Below are 13,840 nucleotides of genomic sequence, written 5' to 3' on the forward strand. Positions count from 1 at the left end.
GCTGAAGCACTGCACCTAACAGTGTGCTGGATGCTTAAAAAAAAAAAAAGCTGCAAGCATAACAGTAACTCTGATTGAAGTCTCAAAAGGCTTCAGTGGACATATGACAGGTCTTAAAAGCTTTCAGAGCAAATACACACTACTTGTTTAGTTGGAAGGTACACAGCTCATAGCCAGTTGCTTTCAGTTAAGGAGCAACTACTTGCAGAACAAACTGTACAGACACAAACGTCTGTTCCAAACTGCTGCACATCTCCTTCCACTAAAGTAAGATTAGATATGCACTGAGCTTCTCCTCTCAAAGTCCTTCTAAATGTGTCAGCTTCAATAATGTTATCAGGAAAGTGAACAACATATTTGTTCCAGCATTTTTCTGCTGAACACCACTGGTTACCACAAACATATCTTTCTCTAACAGATAATGCTAACTATTAAAAAAAATATCAGTATTTTGGGGAGATTTCTTATGCAAAATCACTAAAATGTAATTCACCTACAGGTCAATAAATAGCTTTTATACTTTAATTAGCACAATAATTGAAATAAAGATTAAAAACTTCCTTTTGCAGTATGTCTTTTTAGTGAAATAGTTCAGAAGACAAAAGAAAACCTGTTGAAATCTATGCATGAAACTCATCCTAAGGTAACACTTACAGTTGGAGCAGGAGCCATAATGCCCATTGGCACAGGAATCATGGGGGTCCCTGAGAAAGACAAGACATAATATTAATCTGTCCAGTTAAGAATACTGATAAACACAGATGAATTGCTTGCAGTCATGATTACTAAACCAGACAGCAATTTTGGTGACGTGAGAGTTTTAGAGTATTGATTACCAGTAATTCCTTAAGCACTCAAGCACTGCCTTTGCACACTTGCAGAACGTGAATATCCTGACAACTTTTAACACATTCTCATTTTGGCCTCGTCCTTCACAAACAAACATATTTTAAAAGCATATTCAAACAGCAGTATTGCTCTAGAAGATTAATGAGGTTGAGGATTCTATAGACAAAAAAGCATCCTAAGTCCAAAAGTAATCTCATTCCTTACTTGCTCAGTTCCAACAACATAATCAATACTTCATACTGTTTGGGGCTGAGGTTCAATAGCATGAAGCCTGCTGGCATTCTTTATTGTTTATGACATAGCTTAATAAAGGTTGCATTTAAAAAACAAAACAAAACAAACAAACAAACAAAAACACACTATCTTATTAATTATTGAGCTTAAGTCCTTTAAATTCTAATTAACACCACTATTTAATAGTGTGAAATTATATGCAATATCCTTCTATCCCCCACAATACTCACTGATGGCTTTAAGCACTATCATCTTAGCTAATACCTAGTCATAATAAATGCTGTTTACCTTTACATATCAACTGCTCAGAGAAGAGCAAATACCTGACTTGAGTTTTGAAGCAGCTTCTTGGCAAGGAGAGAATTTACTCTCTGAGATACTCCAAATGTAAAGGCTTGCATGGAACATGATGAGAAAGACCAAAAAATGCCATTTGCTAAATGCTCACAATTCAGGAGGATAGGGGGTTTAACAACAGACATAATAAGGAAGTAGCACTTTTACACAGCTGGTAATGACCTGCTGGAATTTGGAACAAGAAGTGACAGTCAAGACAGTATTAACATGTTCAAAAAGCATAAAAATGCTCGAGAATGGTTGAGACCAGAAGCAGATAAAGGAAGTGCAAAAAGATGACACTCTAACATCCTCAATTTATCAGTTGTGGAGACTTTAGTTTCAGACATGAAAAGCAGACGGGTGCACGCATACGTCTAAATATCACCACCTATTCCCACAGCTCAGACAAAACATCAGGCCATATGGCCTGCTGATGTGACCTCACAGAACGTTTCTTATCTATGGAAAGACACTTAAGCTTTATAACTTGTACCTGATTTTCACAGAAGACAAGAAATACTAAATCACCTCCCTTTTGAGTCTTTCACATTTCAAGATGGAAATGCGAGTGGAAATGCAAAACACTCTTCCCGCCTTCATTTTTGCACAAGCACACTGTTCTAGCAGACTTATTTTTACAGTTGGATAATTAATTTTTTTTGTTGTTGCTAAGCACTTAGTTAAACCTATTTTAATTGCAATTTTACACATGGAATAACTTTAGAGTAGACTTCCAAAAGGTCACGGTGGCATTTTCAACTCTATTCGTACACTTAGGCTGAGAAATTAAGTCCATATCTTTTAAGAGGCAGAAGAGGTTTAGGAGGAAGTTTTTCACACAGAGGTGCTGACACACTGGAACAGGTTGCCCAAGGAGGCAGTGGATGCCCCATCCCTGGAGGCATTCAAGGCCAGGCTGGATGTGGCTCTGGGCAGCCTGGTCTGGTGGTTGGCAACCCTGCACATAGCAGGGGGTTGAAACTGGATGATCATTGTGGTCCTTTTCAACCCAGGCCATTCTGTGATTCTATGAGGCTAACTCAACAGGTAAGCAAGTCATACTTCTACCGCAAAGAGAAAAATTAAGCTCCCTCCTAAAACCAGGCTCCTCCAATTCACAGTCTATTTGGATTATTAGTACTGAAAACAAGACAATTTTTATAAAAATTCAAATAGCAACTGCATAAAAATTGTGCATAAACTGTGTATGTTAAGAAGCAAGTGTTTAGAACAGAAATGTAAAATATTTTTCAGAAAGCTGTTTTTAAAAGCATCTGTCTTTTCATACAAAACTACATAAATCAAAACTAATAAAGATAAGAGGTACAGTTTTAAAAGTCAGCCTGAAGTCTTTGATGCTGACTAATCAACAACTCTACCTTTAGCAAAAAACAGAATCTCATGGATATAAGAGGAAGAAGAAAAAAAAAGAACCAACCCATTAGTAAGGCCTAGCACGATGAATGAGCGTGCACAAACCATTTCTGCATCCAGCCAGGTTTTTGAAAGCCTTTATTGTCTAGAAACTTGCGCACAACACAGCTCAAGACCATACAGACAGAAATTATTTTCTGTTGCCCTTCTGTTATGAATTTTAAAGGGATAATTCTCTGAAATATTCCTCTCTACACCTCCCATCCAGACTCCTGACACTGTTGGCAACATATAGAAAAAATTAAAAGGTGGTCCCAGATCATAAATTGAAGTTTCAACAAACACACTCACAAAAAGGAAAAACTGACCTTGAAGATGAAGAAGGAAAAAAAAAAAAAAATAGAATTACTTTTGGGAAGATTCTAAGGAATGAGCAACACAACTAAGATAGCAAGATGTGTGGAAGAAAGTATGTAAGAAGAGAACACAAAGAAATGATATTTCTGAGATGGATTTGTAAGAAAAAAAAAAAACAGAAAACAACGTAAGAAGGTGAAGCTTCTCTGAAAGTTATTCCTGTATTTTCACACTGTGCATATTTGGTGTAGACAAGTGCTTCCAAAAGCTATTACAACGGCTTATTTGAAAGTAGTCAAAACCTGCACACTGCCAAAGAAGTGACTCTTAAAACAGCTAACAAAAATGACAATCTAGCTTCAGGTTTAAACAAAAGAACAGTAAAATTGATATTACATCTATCAGATTGATTGCTGGTCAGAAGTAAGCAGACAGTGCAGACCAAACAGAGTTTGTGCACCTGTCACGTTGTGTAGCTAAACTAGAGACACGATTGCAATGCACACAAATCAATGTTACTGAAATACACTTAAACACAGTAACTTCTGGAAAATAGCAGCTTATAACAAACAGGAATTTCTTTTTGCAACAGCTTCATATACTACCAACTTACCAGGAGGCACAGGTGGAGGAAAGCCAGGAAACTGTGGAGGTGGAATCCCAGGGGGAAGAGTTGGGATTCCCATTGGAGGGCGATTCAAATGAGGTGGGAAAGACATTCTTACAGAAGCAATCTGTCAAAAGGACAGAAAAGGAAAATTGTATTAGTTGGTCAAGATAAATCACAAAAGCAGTACAAATGATACATATCTAATAACTTTTGAGCTTTATATGGACATTCACCTACAAATTAAAACTATTTTTAACGATAAGCTAGGGAAAAGTTTCCTCTAATACAAGTATTCTTTACCAACAAAAAAGCACTGAAAAAAAACACCAGAACCATTATGTGCCTCTTCATACCAATGTTTTACAAAGAATGTGAACTAAACAGCATTTAATGGCATGCATGCTGTTTCTTCAAAATGAAGCTTTTTTTCTTTGCAGTATCTAAAAGCAGAAGCAAGCTTGGAATGCCCTCTTCAATAAGGCAAGTAGTTCTCCAGAACAAGAAACGATCATACACAATACAACCACAGCACAATTTCATAGAAAGAACTGGGGAATCCTCAGGTACAGCACTGACAGGAATTGAAGGTAACAACACAGACATTGGAGAAAACCCCAGGCTCCAGAATGGAGACAGTTAAACACTTGGAAGAAGGTCCTCTGATCTATTTTTAACTTCCCAGCTCACAGACCTTTTAGAGTTCATCATGGAGGATAGCCTGGGAGCAGAGGGCCAATGTGCTATCATAGAGAATAGAACATTTAACATTGTTTTGCTACTCAGACAGTTACTGTTACGCAGATATTACTGACCCCACAACAGACACCACCCAATAAGACGCAAGATCACTCTTAGCAAAACCAATGCTCTCGCTTCCAGTATTTAACCTTACACAGTTAAGTCTTGGCTTTCACTCCTGAAGACCAAAAGGAGCACTGGTTGCTGACACCCACAGCTGGTCATACAGTTTAAATCTCTGTCGCTACCCTTGTTAAAACACACTAAATTACTCAGCAGTAACTTCTCATGCCTGTATTTTGTCGTGAGCACATAGGGACATCCATACCATGCTGAGGAAGCTCTGGAACTTCAAATACCCTGGATTATATACACAGAAGTCATGAAGAGTAGCAGATAAGAGCCCAGCGAGCTTCCCATGTACACATCTATGTTTCCTAGAAGACTGAGCAGTACTGTAGCCTGCAGTGCAGTTTGTGTTCCAAACAGGCAAATGCAAGTCAAAACCATGACAGAAGGCCTTGAGAACAAGAATTACAATGAACAAAATGCTGATAACTAAAGCAGATCTGTAGATGGGATGATGCATACCTGGTTTCCTATCACTGAACACAAAACAGGAGATGAGTTTGCTAGATACAAATGTGACTTCACACATGTATAAAGAGCAAGTACCTAACGATAATCTTAAATAGTAGAAGTAAGAGCTAGTATCAGTACTTTACCATAATAGCAGATGCAATTAAAGGAGCTCAAAAAGAAGTTAACCCTGTAGCAAAACCACATTCCCAAAAAGCTGATAAACAGCTGTGAGGGACAAGTGCATACAGCCTACTAGAGAAGACTTGAGAGAAACCTGGATGTTCTCGCTCATATCTTTGGAACTGCAGAAATTATTTATTTGAGCACAAGAGCACACCTGTGACCCCATAGCACAATTTGCCTGAAGATGTATTGCTTCAGTCACAAGAGGTTTGCAATGACTGCATTCATTAATTGGCCCCAGAAAGCATTCATCCACATCACACCAAGAGAAAAGACACACTCCTTTTACACAAGGTCTCTACGATGGTACTAGAAGGTAAAAAACAAAATTGCAAATCTTTCCTCCACATTCCATACAATGTGAAAACGTTGTTTATAGACTGAAGAGTCTACGTGCCAGCAGGTTCTCCTCTATAATGTGAAGCTTGGATGGCATGGAACAGTCTAGAACTCCCATACTATTCATCTTTGTATCACTACACTATGCTGTTTCAACAAGAACAGCAAATAAAAAAGCAAAATCTGTCAAGAGTCCCAGAAAGGCAGGAAATCAGGATCTTCAAGGCCTATCCTTGTCCTTAGTCCTTATCTATATTTCAGTTGATAGGGAACTAGACAAAAATTCAAAGCAGTTTTGGAACAGGATGCCAGAGTAATTATCTTGCTGGTCAGACGTTCCAAAGTGGCTGCAGTAAAGTTATGCAATTTGAGGTCCACAGGACATAAATGAGAGGTCTGTTAAACAAACAAAAATAACTGAGAAAGGAATTTTCCAAGCTGCCAGTAGGTACAGTCCCTCTTCTTGCTCTAATAAGCACTTTATTTAAGACACCATTTTAGGGAAGCATAAAAAAGCCTAGGGAATAAGAAGTGAAAAAGTTCTTTGAATTAAGAAGTGCTGAAATGTACTGAGCTTAATGGACATCTCACATGTGCACAGGCAGAGGGCTTTTTCTTCAAGTTTTTACTGGAATCAAAAAGCAAAGAGTCAGACAAGTAATTATTACTACACAAAAGTAACAGCAGCAAGCAGAGATCAAATGTAGTCTTTCAGTCACCTTGTCAGGTGGATGCAAAACATACAATTGTCTGCAGGGTTTCATTTTACTTGAAGCACTCTTTTTCCCCCCAATATCTGTATGGTTATTTCGACAACAGCTAGCAAGGCACTCTGCTGCTGCCTTAAATCTTGCATGATCCACTGCTAGCACCTCTGCTGCCTGGGACACTGATGCAGAGAAAACCTTGGCCCGTTTCCTGCTACCGTTATGCACCCACTAACGTGAAATCAGCAGACAAAACAACTTAGTTCAGACTCCATTAGAAAAACTTTGTGACTCAGTCGGAACCAAGACTTAAAACTGCTCATTGAAGACACAAGAGATCCAGATGTGAGAATAAGATGTAACCTAACTCCTGCAGCAGACAAGAAGCTATAACGAAGGGAAGGAAGGAAGAAGCACATTCTCGCTGCAAATAGCTGGAGCACAAGAGCTACATATTCTGCTCCAGCATGTAGAGGAGACTTGCATTATGTATTCATAAGGAACTACAAGCTATGGCTTGAGCATGGAATGAGACTCCAAGCTAGATCCAGGGAGAGCAGTGGTACAAATCTCAGTACCTTTCTCTTAGAGACTGTCCTAAACCCCACAGGCACAGCACAGTTACCACTGTCTGGTGTACTTTCTGTGGTGATCTTCACATTTCCTCTAAAATATTAAAATATTCAAGTAAGGAACTGAAGTCTCGGAATCCTTAAAATCTTGGTTGACTTACAGAAGTATGAGCTCATGTAAAGTCAGGTGTATAAAACAACTACAAAGAAGCAGCAGCACTTTAAGGGAGACATCAATTTGCATGAATTTAGTGGTGGCCAAAAAGATGCAGCTGTACAGCAAGTATCTGGCCAGATAATATTAAAAATTCTGAAATCATCACCCAGAAAGATGAACCTCATACTCTAAATGTAGTCAATTTAGGCTATGCCTGCATCAGCAAGAAGGGCACTACAACACGGGGTCTGCTAGGTCAGATGGAGCTGAGACCTCAAAGCTCCCACTACACTTTGAGGAGGTCCAAAAAACTGCAGGTGAAACTGTAAGTTTTCAATACGTTTTCATATGGAAAGAATCCAGTTCATTCACTACTATGGTATAAGGTGATATGACAAAAGGCTTCCCAAGTGAAGACGATTGTGAGTCTTATTCAAACAGCACACTCCTGATCTCAGTTAACAAAGTAATGTAGCAGCATGCTGTTACACTTGGACAATTTTTATAAGCTGCAAATTAACAATGCCGTGGACAGCAAAACATCTGAGCTTACTCTAAGCAGACCCAGATAAAATCCTGCCTGGCTCCTTAACTAAGGCAGGAGCTACACAAGCTCAGCTACAATGCTCCAGAAGGAGCTCAGCTGCTTTCATTCAGTGCTATTCCAGTTACTAAGTCCTGATGGAACCACACATTGACTGCAGTCCACAGCACCAACCTTCTGAAACACAGAGTGCAAAAATGCCCTCATGGCCCAAAGGTTTTTACCAAACCTCCTGAGACTTATTCTGAGTGTTCTGCCCACGAGCCTAAGCTCTGCTGGGCAGCCACATGCCTGCTCTGAGGCACACAATGAAATGTCCAGGGCAGAGGACTGGGGCTATGCCGGGCTCCTGTCCAGGGCTACACAGAGCTCAGAGGTACCGTGAAACAAGAGTCGCTATCATTCAAGTACTGCTGCCCCATGCATTATCTGTAACTCCTAGATTTCCTGATAAGAGGAGAGTAACCACAAGTAGATAGCATTGCAAACATATATTTTTTTAAAATATAGCATTTTTTTAAACATATTTCTGGTTTCTCCTATTTTTTTCTGGTAAGAGGGTGAGGAGATACACCATATGGTGAACACAAGTTTAGTGAAAGACACTGGCAACTACTGCATTTAGAAGTGGCAGCTGTACCACCTGCTCAGCAGCATCTTAATTTCACCCAGCACACAATTCACCTCCCTAGTGTTTATAACTGTGTTAACACATCATCACTTTCATTGAAAACCTGTAAAACATTTTCACTGCTTTCAGAAGTTGCTCCTCATGAAACAGTTATGACATCTACTGTTCAACTACCAACTAAACAAAGCTAAAATCAACCACAGAAACCCTAAATAAAGCAAAAACAAAATTAATGCACTTCAAGACTTTACACCAAGTCATACTGAGATACTGCCTAATCCCTCAAACAGGGGGATAGTAAACAAAAAACATGCCTAAAGAAATTTAAACAAAGTCCAGCTTTGATTAAAATCTTAACTTCCAGATGATTAAGAGAGCCGTGACAAAATCCAGGCTTGTTGCATAACAGCATGCTACGTAGTAACACCCTGAGTCACTAAGGTATTTGATCCCAATGTTTCACCGAACATTCCTATACAATTTTTTTTCTGTTGTCTACTCTGTGTTGCTGCCTGCATATAAATTTATAACAAAGTGTTTTACACATTTTATGGCAGGACAGGTGGAGCTGAGCAGCACACTTTCAAAAACAACTGAAGAAAACATACACAGCAAACCAGCCTACTGAAGTCACTACTTCCGCACTAACTTCCACTTCTAACATCATTCTTCACACGGTGTGTGGACTTTTAAGCCACTCCATCATAAAAATAATTCCAAAATAAAAATGAACTTTAACAGTTCGTCACTCATTGGAAATACTGCCTATATTACTGCATCTCAGAAAGGTCCCTAAAAATGAAGGCTCTCTTCCTTCAAGCGATCAGATTCTTTAAGTGATGATGCTCAGCACTTTCTTATAAAGCTTTACAGTTTTCTCCAAAATTACCTTGAGACTAAGTGATGCATCAGTGGAAAATGTACAGACATGTCAAGTTAGAAAATCACTGTACTTCTTTTCTCTCAATATTTGTTTCCAAACAAAACTAGTACTTGCTTAAGCCTGTGCACTGGAAATGATATAAAAAGATCACTGTAATAAGTTAAGTTGGAAACCAAATTACTGTAAAATACAAACTGAAAAAGCAACTTGCTTACCTGAAACAAAGCCTCAGTCTGAAAGCTCCTTACCCAGAGCTCTACTAATCACACTATCAGAATTTCTAACCTTGGATTTCATTTTTAATTCTGAGCTCATATTAAGCTCTTGTCAGTAAAATAAATGGCCTTCCATCTTCACTTTGCTATTGACTGTTCCCAAAAGACAAACAAGGCTGGGACATTGCTACACGTAAGGGAACGTCAAGAGACAGAAGTGAGAAATGTGAAGCAATGTGCAAAGCAGCTCCTCCACAGGAGAAGGAAGAAAATAGCCAGTGCTTCCCTACTCAAGCTGTTCTGGGCCACCTTTGGTAAATGCTGATGCAATACCAGTAGCAATACCTTGCTACTTTACAGATGAATAAATAAAGATCTGTGTGCAGTCATTTTAAGTAGAACAGACCAAGAACGACAGAAGTTTAAGATTCTATTTCCTGCGAGGCCACGTAAGATCTGCTGTCATTTAAAAAAAAAATAAAAATAAAAATAAAAAAAAAAATACTAGTTCTGTTCAGGATGTCGCTAGTCTGCATTTTAATAAACAAAAAAGAGAAACAAACACGAACAAAACAGTCAAACTTCAGGCAGAAAAAGGGCTTTCTCCACTAAGGAAGGAAAAAAAAAAACCTAAACATGAAAAGAACGCGCCTATCTGCACAACACAGGTGGTATCACGGGCTCAGCCCGCTTGTCTCGAGCACAGGCTGACACGTGCGGTGAGATGACCGCCACGGGCCGCGCTCGGGACGTTACCCTCCGTGCCGCGACGCCGCCGAAAAGCGCTTTCTCGCACGAAGTGGCACCGACGAACGAAGCCGCAGTGGACCGGGGCGGCCAGGCGCGGGCCGGGGGCAGCTTCGGGGGCAGCCGCGGGCTCGCTCCCTCTCGGTCTCGCCTCCTCTCGCCTTCCGCCGGGCCAGCGGTCCCGCCGCGGCCGCGGGGGATGGAAGGCCCCGCACGCCTCCTGGGCGGGAGAGGAAACGAAGGGCCCCGCCGCCGCTCCGCGAGCGCCTCCCCGAGGCCGCTCTCGTTCCCAACCTCGGTGCCGGACCCGCGCCGCCTTCCCGCCGAGGAGCGGCCGCGGTCCAAAGAGCAGAAGGACAGCGCGGCGGCGCGAGTCAGGCCCGGCCCCGGAGGCGCCTCCTCTCAGCGGGCGGCCGAGGCGCCGCCGCCACCTTCCCACCCCCTTCCGGCCGCCGCGGCCCCATGTCGCTCACCCTCCCTCGCTGTGGGGCAGGAGCCGCGTTCGGAGTGCCGCCGCGGCCCCTCCGAGAGGCGCGGGCCTGGGATGGCGCGGGGAGAAGCCGCTAGGCCGCCGGAGGCCGGGCTGTAGGGCCCGAGGCGCCGCTAGGCCGCGAACACACCGCGCCGAGCCGCCTCCGCCGCGCTGCGCGGGGTCATGTGACCCTCCCCTTCCGGCACTGGCCCGACCTGCACCGCGCCTCTCCACAATAGAGACGGGCTCGCCAGAGCGCCCCCTCCTTCCGGGCCTAGATAGCGAGGCGCCTAACCACAGAGATGCAGTGGCTAGAAGGTCGGCGTGAGGGAAACGGCGCCTGTGCGGCCGCCATCTTTGCTAAGTGGTTGGCACCGCGGCGGCCTGACCTAGCGTGGAGCTCTGCCATCTTGAGGTCAGGCAGAGGCGCTTCGAGGTCCCGAGAGCTTCCGCCGGCGGGAGCCGCCATTTGCGAGCTTCCGCGCTCGGCTGTGAGCGAGGTGTGACGGCGGTCGTGTCGGCTGCACCCGTGGGCGCGCTGTGAGGGAACGCGCGTTTTGGGTGCGTTACGGTGTAGCCAACGTTAGGGGCCTGCAAAGAAAAGCAGTCTTATGAAGTACGTAGGCGTAACGATATATGGAAGGCTGTACCTCACCTGAAAAGATTTATAACGAGCACAAAGAGCAGGTGCTCTAGGATGCTGTATTCTCGATAAAAAGAAAAAAAAAGTCTCTGTGCTGTATGGCAACTTGGCTTGTCTGGTGGATTTTCCCAACTTACCTCCCGCATTCAAACTAAACCTCCCGCATTAGAAAACTTAAAATTGTACACCTCCCCTCCAGATCGTGCAGCTGCTGACAGCAGGTGGTTGCACATGGAAAGAGCAAGCAGCTGTGAATGGAAGAAAGGCAGTCTGGAAGGTGATTACAATGTGGGTCAAAAGATAAGCCCTTGTGAACGTTTGGATTGGCTAAGGAGAAAGTCCTGTTATCTCCGTACCATGTGTTCCCACTGCTCACACATACCATATAAAGAAAAATGCTCAAAGGAACATGTAATGACAAACCATCTCCTCCACCTGGAAACAGCACAGAAACTACTGATTTCTTCAATACCAAGGAGATGAAATCTACCCAACTGATTTCATACCTGCTACTGACCAGACAACAACTGAACTGGAACAGGTACATCTCATTACCTTGCTTTACAAGCGTTCATGTGCAAGGGTAGAGATCTCACCTTTACAAAGTACTTCAAGATTCAATTAAATTCCTTCCTCTTTGAGAATAGCGTCTTTGCTCTATTAAGTACAGCTCATATGTATGTCCTACATATATTCCTTCAACTAACAGAATTTAGTCAATACTGACTGCTATTAATCTTTTGGATAATCTAAAAATATTTAAAGGAATGTAGGTAAAAACGGCACTCATTTTTCAGCTTGGAGGAGAAGAAGGAAAAAAAACACTGAGTTTCCAGTTTCTATGCAGTTGTCTCAGATAGAAATTGTTATCTGCGTGAAAAATGTGAAATCCAAATTCAAGTAGATAACAGTTTCAGTCTGAGACAATAGCTTTCATCATGTAGATATTCATCCATAGTTGTTTAGCTGGAGAAAGTTACCAATGTGCATTTACTTATACAAATTATCAACATTTGCCTCCAATTCCCTTCATAATCAAGAAAGTATCCAATAAAAATAATTACTTCCAGATCTCTATTCTTTCTACTCCCGAATTTCAAAATTTCCCACTTAAGTCTATCTGTGCTGTTTTTTTACCTTTCAGTCATGAAATCGAGATGCTGTATTCCAGTTACTGATCTCAGTTCACTTGGTTTCCTTCATCACTGCTGACTTCAGAATTTTATTCTCAAGTCAGTCAAAAAAGGTCCAGTATGGACCTTCAAAGATTTAGACTGAAAATAAATAGGGACTATTTATGTCTGCAGATTGTTTTGTATTTCAGGTGTAAGAGATCACTCCAAACATACCAGGTGGTTTCTCAGAGTAAAAAGGTCAGATTGTTTTTCATCTCTTCAACATTTTAAATATTTGATGGGTGCACAGTTCCAAAATCACCGGGTAAACAAGATCCACTGTGGTGATGTACTGGTATAAGAGTACAGGCTTTGGGATTTGGGATCATCACCGCCTGTCTGTTTAAGGCACAGCCAAAAACCTGACTGTGGCAGAGGAACACAGCTTGGGCTATGTACAGAAATACTGCGTACACTTCCTATTCCAGGCAGAGAGTAGTGCTGCAGTTTTTCTAAGGGAGAATTAGAAAAAAAAAAAATGGGGGCAGAACATTTAGGCTCTATTCAGAAAGTATGCCATGTAGAAACTGAGGCCTAGGCATTCAAATACTGTTGAAAATGTAGAAAGTTTCTTTGTGCAACTTTTTCTTTTTCTTTTTTTTTTTTTTTTGTAAATAAATGTAGCCTTTAATTGTGCTTTCATTAATGCTACAAAGCTAATAAGTTTTTTTTTTTCTCTTCCTCATACCATAAAATCTCTCTCTATGAAGTCTGAACGTAGACACTTTGAAGAAGATCCTTTAGACGTCAAATTCACTGTTTTGGCTCCCTGGCTTTCCATAGTGCTGCAGCATTTAAGTTTCAATTTCCTTTGTATTGAATATATGCACAATCTTTACATTTTTCACTCTGAAGGTGTTTGGCTCACGACAGTTTATTCCTACAGACATCAGACTATTCAGTTAATTTTTCTGATTAATCCTTTATGCAAAATACTGATCATAAATGTATCAACGTAACAGTAGGAGGGAGATTAGGGAAAATGAACATCATGTCAATCTTAGAATGATAGAATCATCCAGGTTGGAAGAGACCTCCAAAGATCAAGTCCAACCCCGACCCATCCCCACCATCCACATCCCTCAGTGCCACGTTACATGTTTCTTGAATTCCTCTAGGGAGAGTGACTGCATCACCTCTCTAGGCAGCCCATTCCTGCCTTCATCATCACTGAAACACACAGAAGAGCAGTGGATCCACTCTATATGCCTGGTGATGCAGAAGGGCATAGGAAGGTCTTGGCTACTGTTGGTGTTAGAACTGGATGTGCTGTGAGTTTTGTGAAATGGCAGTACTTCACTTCACAAAAGGTGCAGTCTCTGTCACTGCTATCAACATTGATATCCAGTTATGTAATTAACTCCTTCTATAAATAATTTGTATCCAACCAGACCACTAGAACAAGTAGCAGAGCAATTTCTGGCTGCCTTTCTATGAATACTGATGTGTCAGCTTGCTGAAGTAAAGCCTCAGATCCTTCTCCATTGAG

The 13,840-nt window shown here is 41.6% G+C and overlaps 1 protein-coding gene across 2 annotated transcripts in view; it reads right to left on the reverse strand.

Moving 5' to 3' along the window:
• The window catches only part of RBM25 (RNA binding motif protein 25), a 33,232-nt gene extending 22,593 nt beyond the window's left edge, over positions 1–10,639 (reverse strand). For both annotated transcript variants that reach the window (XM_042813864.1, XM_042813863.1), the window contains exons 1-3: positions 10,535–10,639; positions 3,767–3,887; positions 655–704 (exon numbers count right to left, since the gene is read on the reverse strand). In XM_042813864.1, the coding sequence (XP_042669798.1) occupies positions 655–704; positions 3,767–3,872 (156 nt within the window). In that variant the 5' untranslated portion in view covers positions 3,873–3,887; positions 10,535–10,639. The remainder of the gene's footprint in view (positions 1–654; positions 705–3,766; positions 3,888–10,534) is intronic.
• Positions 10,640–13,840: the final 3,201 nt, after the last annotated feature.

The sequence above is a fragment of the Centrocercus urophasianus genome, unplaced genomic scaffold (genome assembly GCF_019232065.1).
Source record: "Centrocercus urophasianus isolate 14NV4802_14NV808 unplaced genomic scaffold, USGS_Curo_1.0 seq_14, whole genome shotgun sequence".
In the NCBI taxonomy this organism is placed as follows: domain Eukaryota; kingdom Metazoa; phylum Chordata; class Aves; order Galliformes; family Phasianidae; genus Centrocercus; species Centrocercus urophasianus.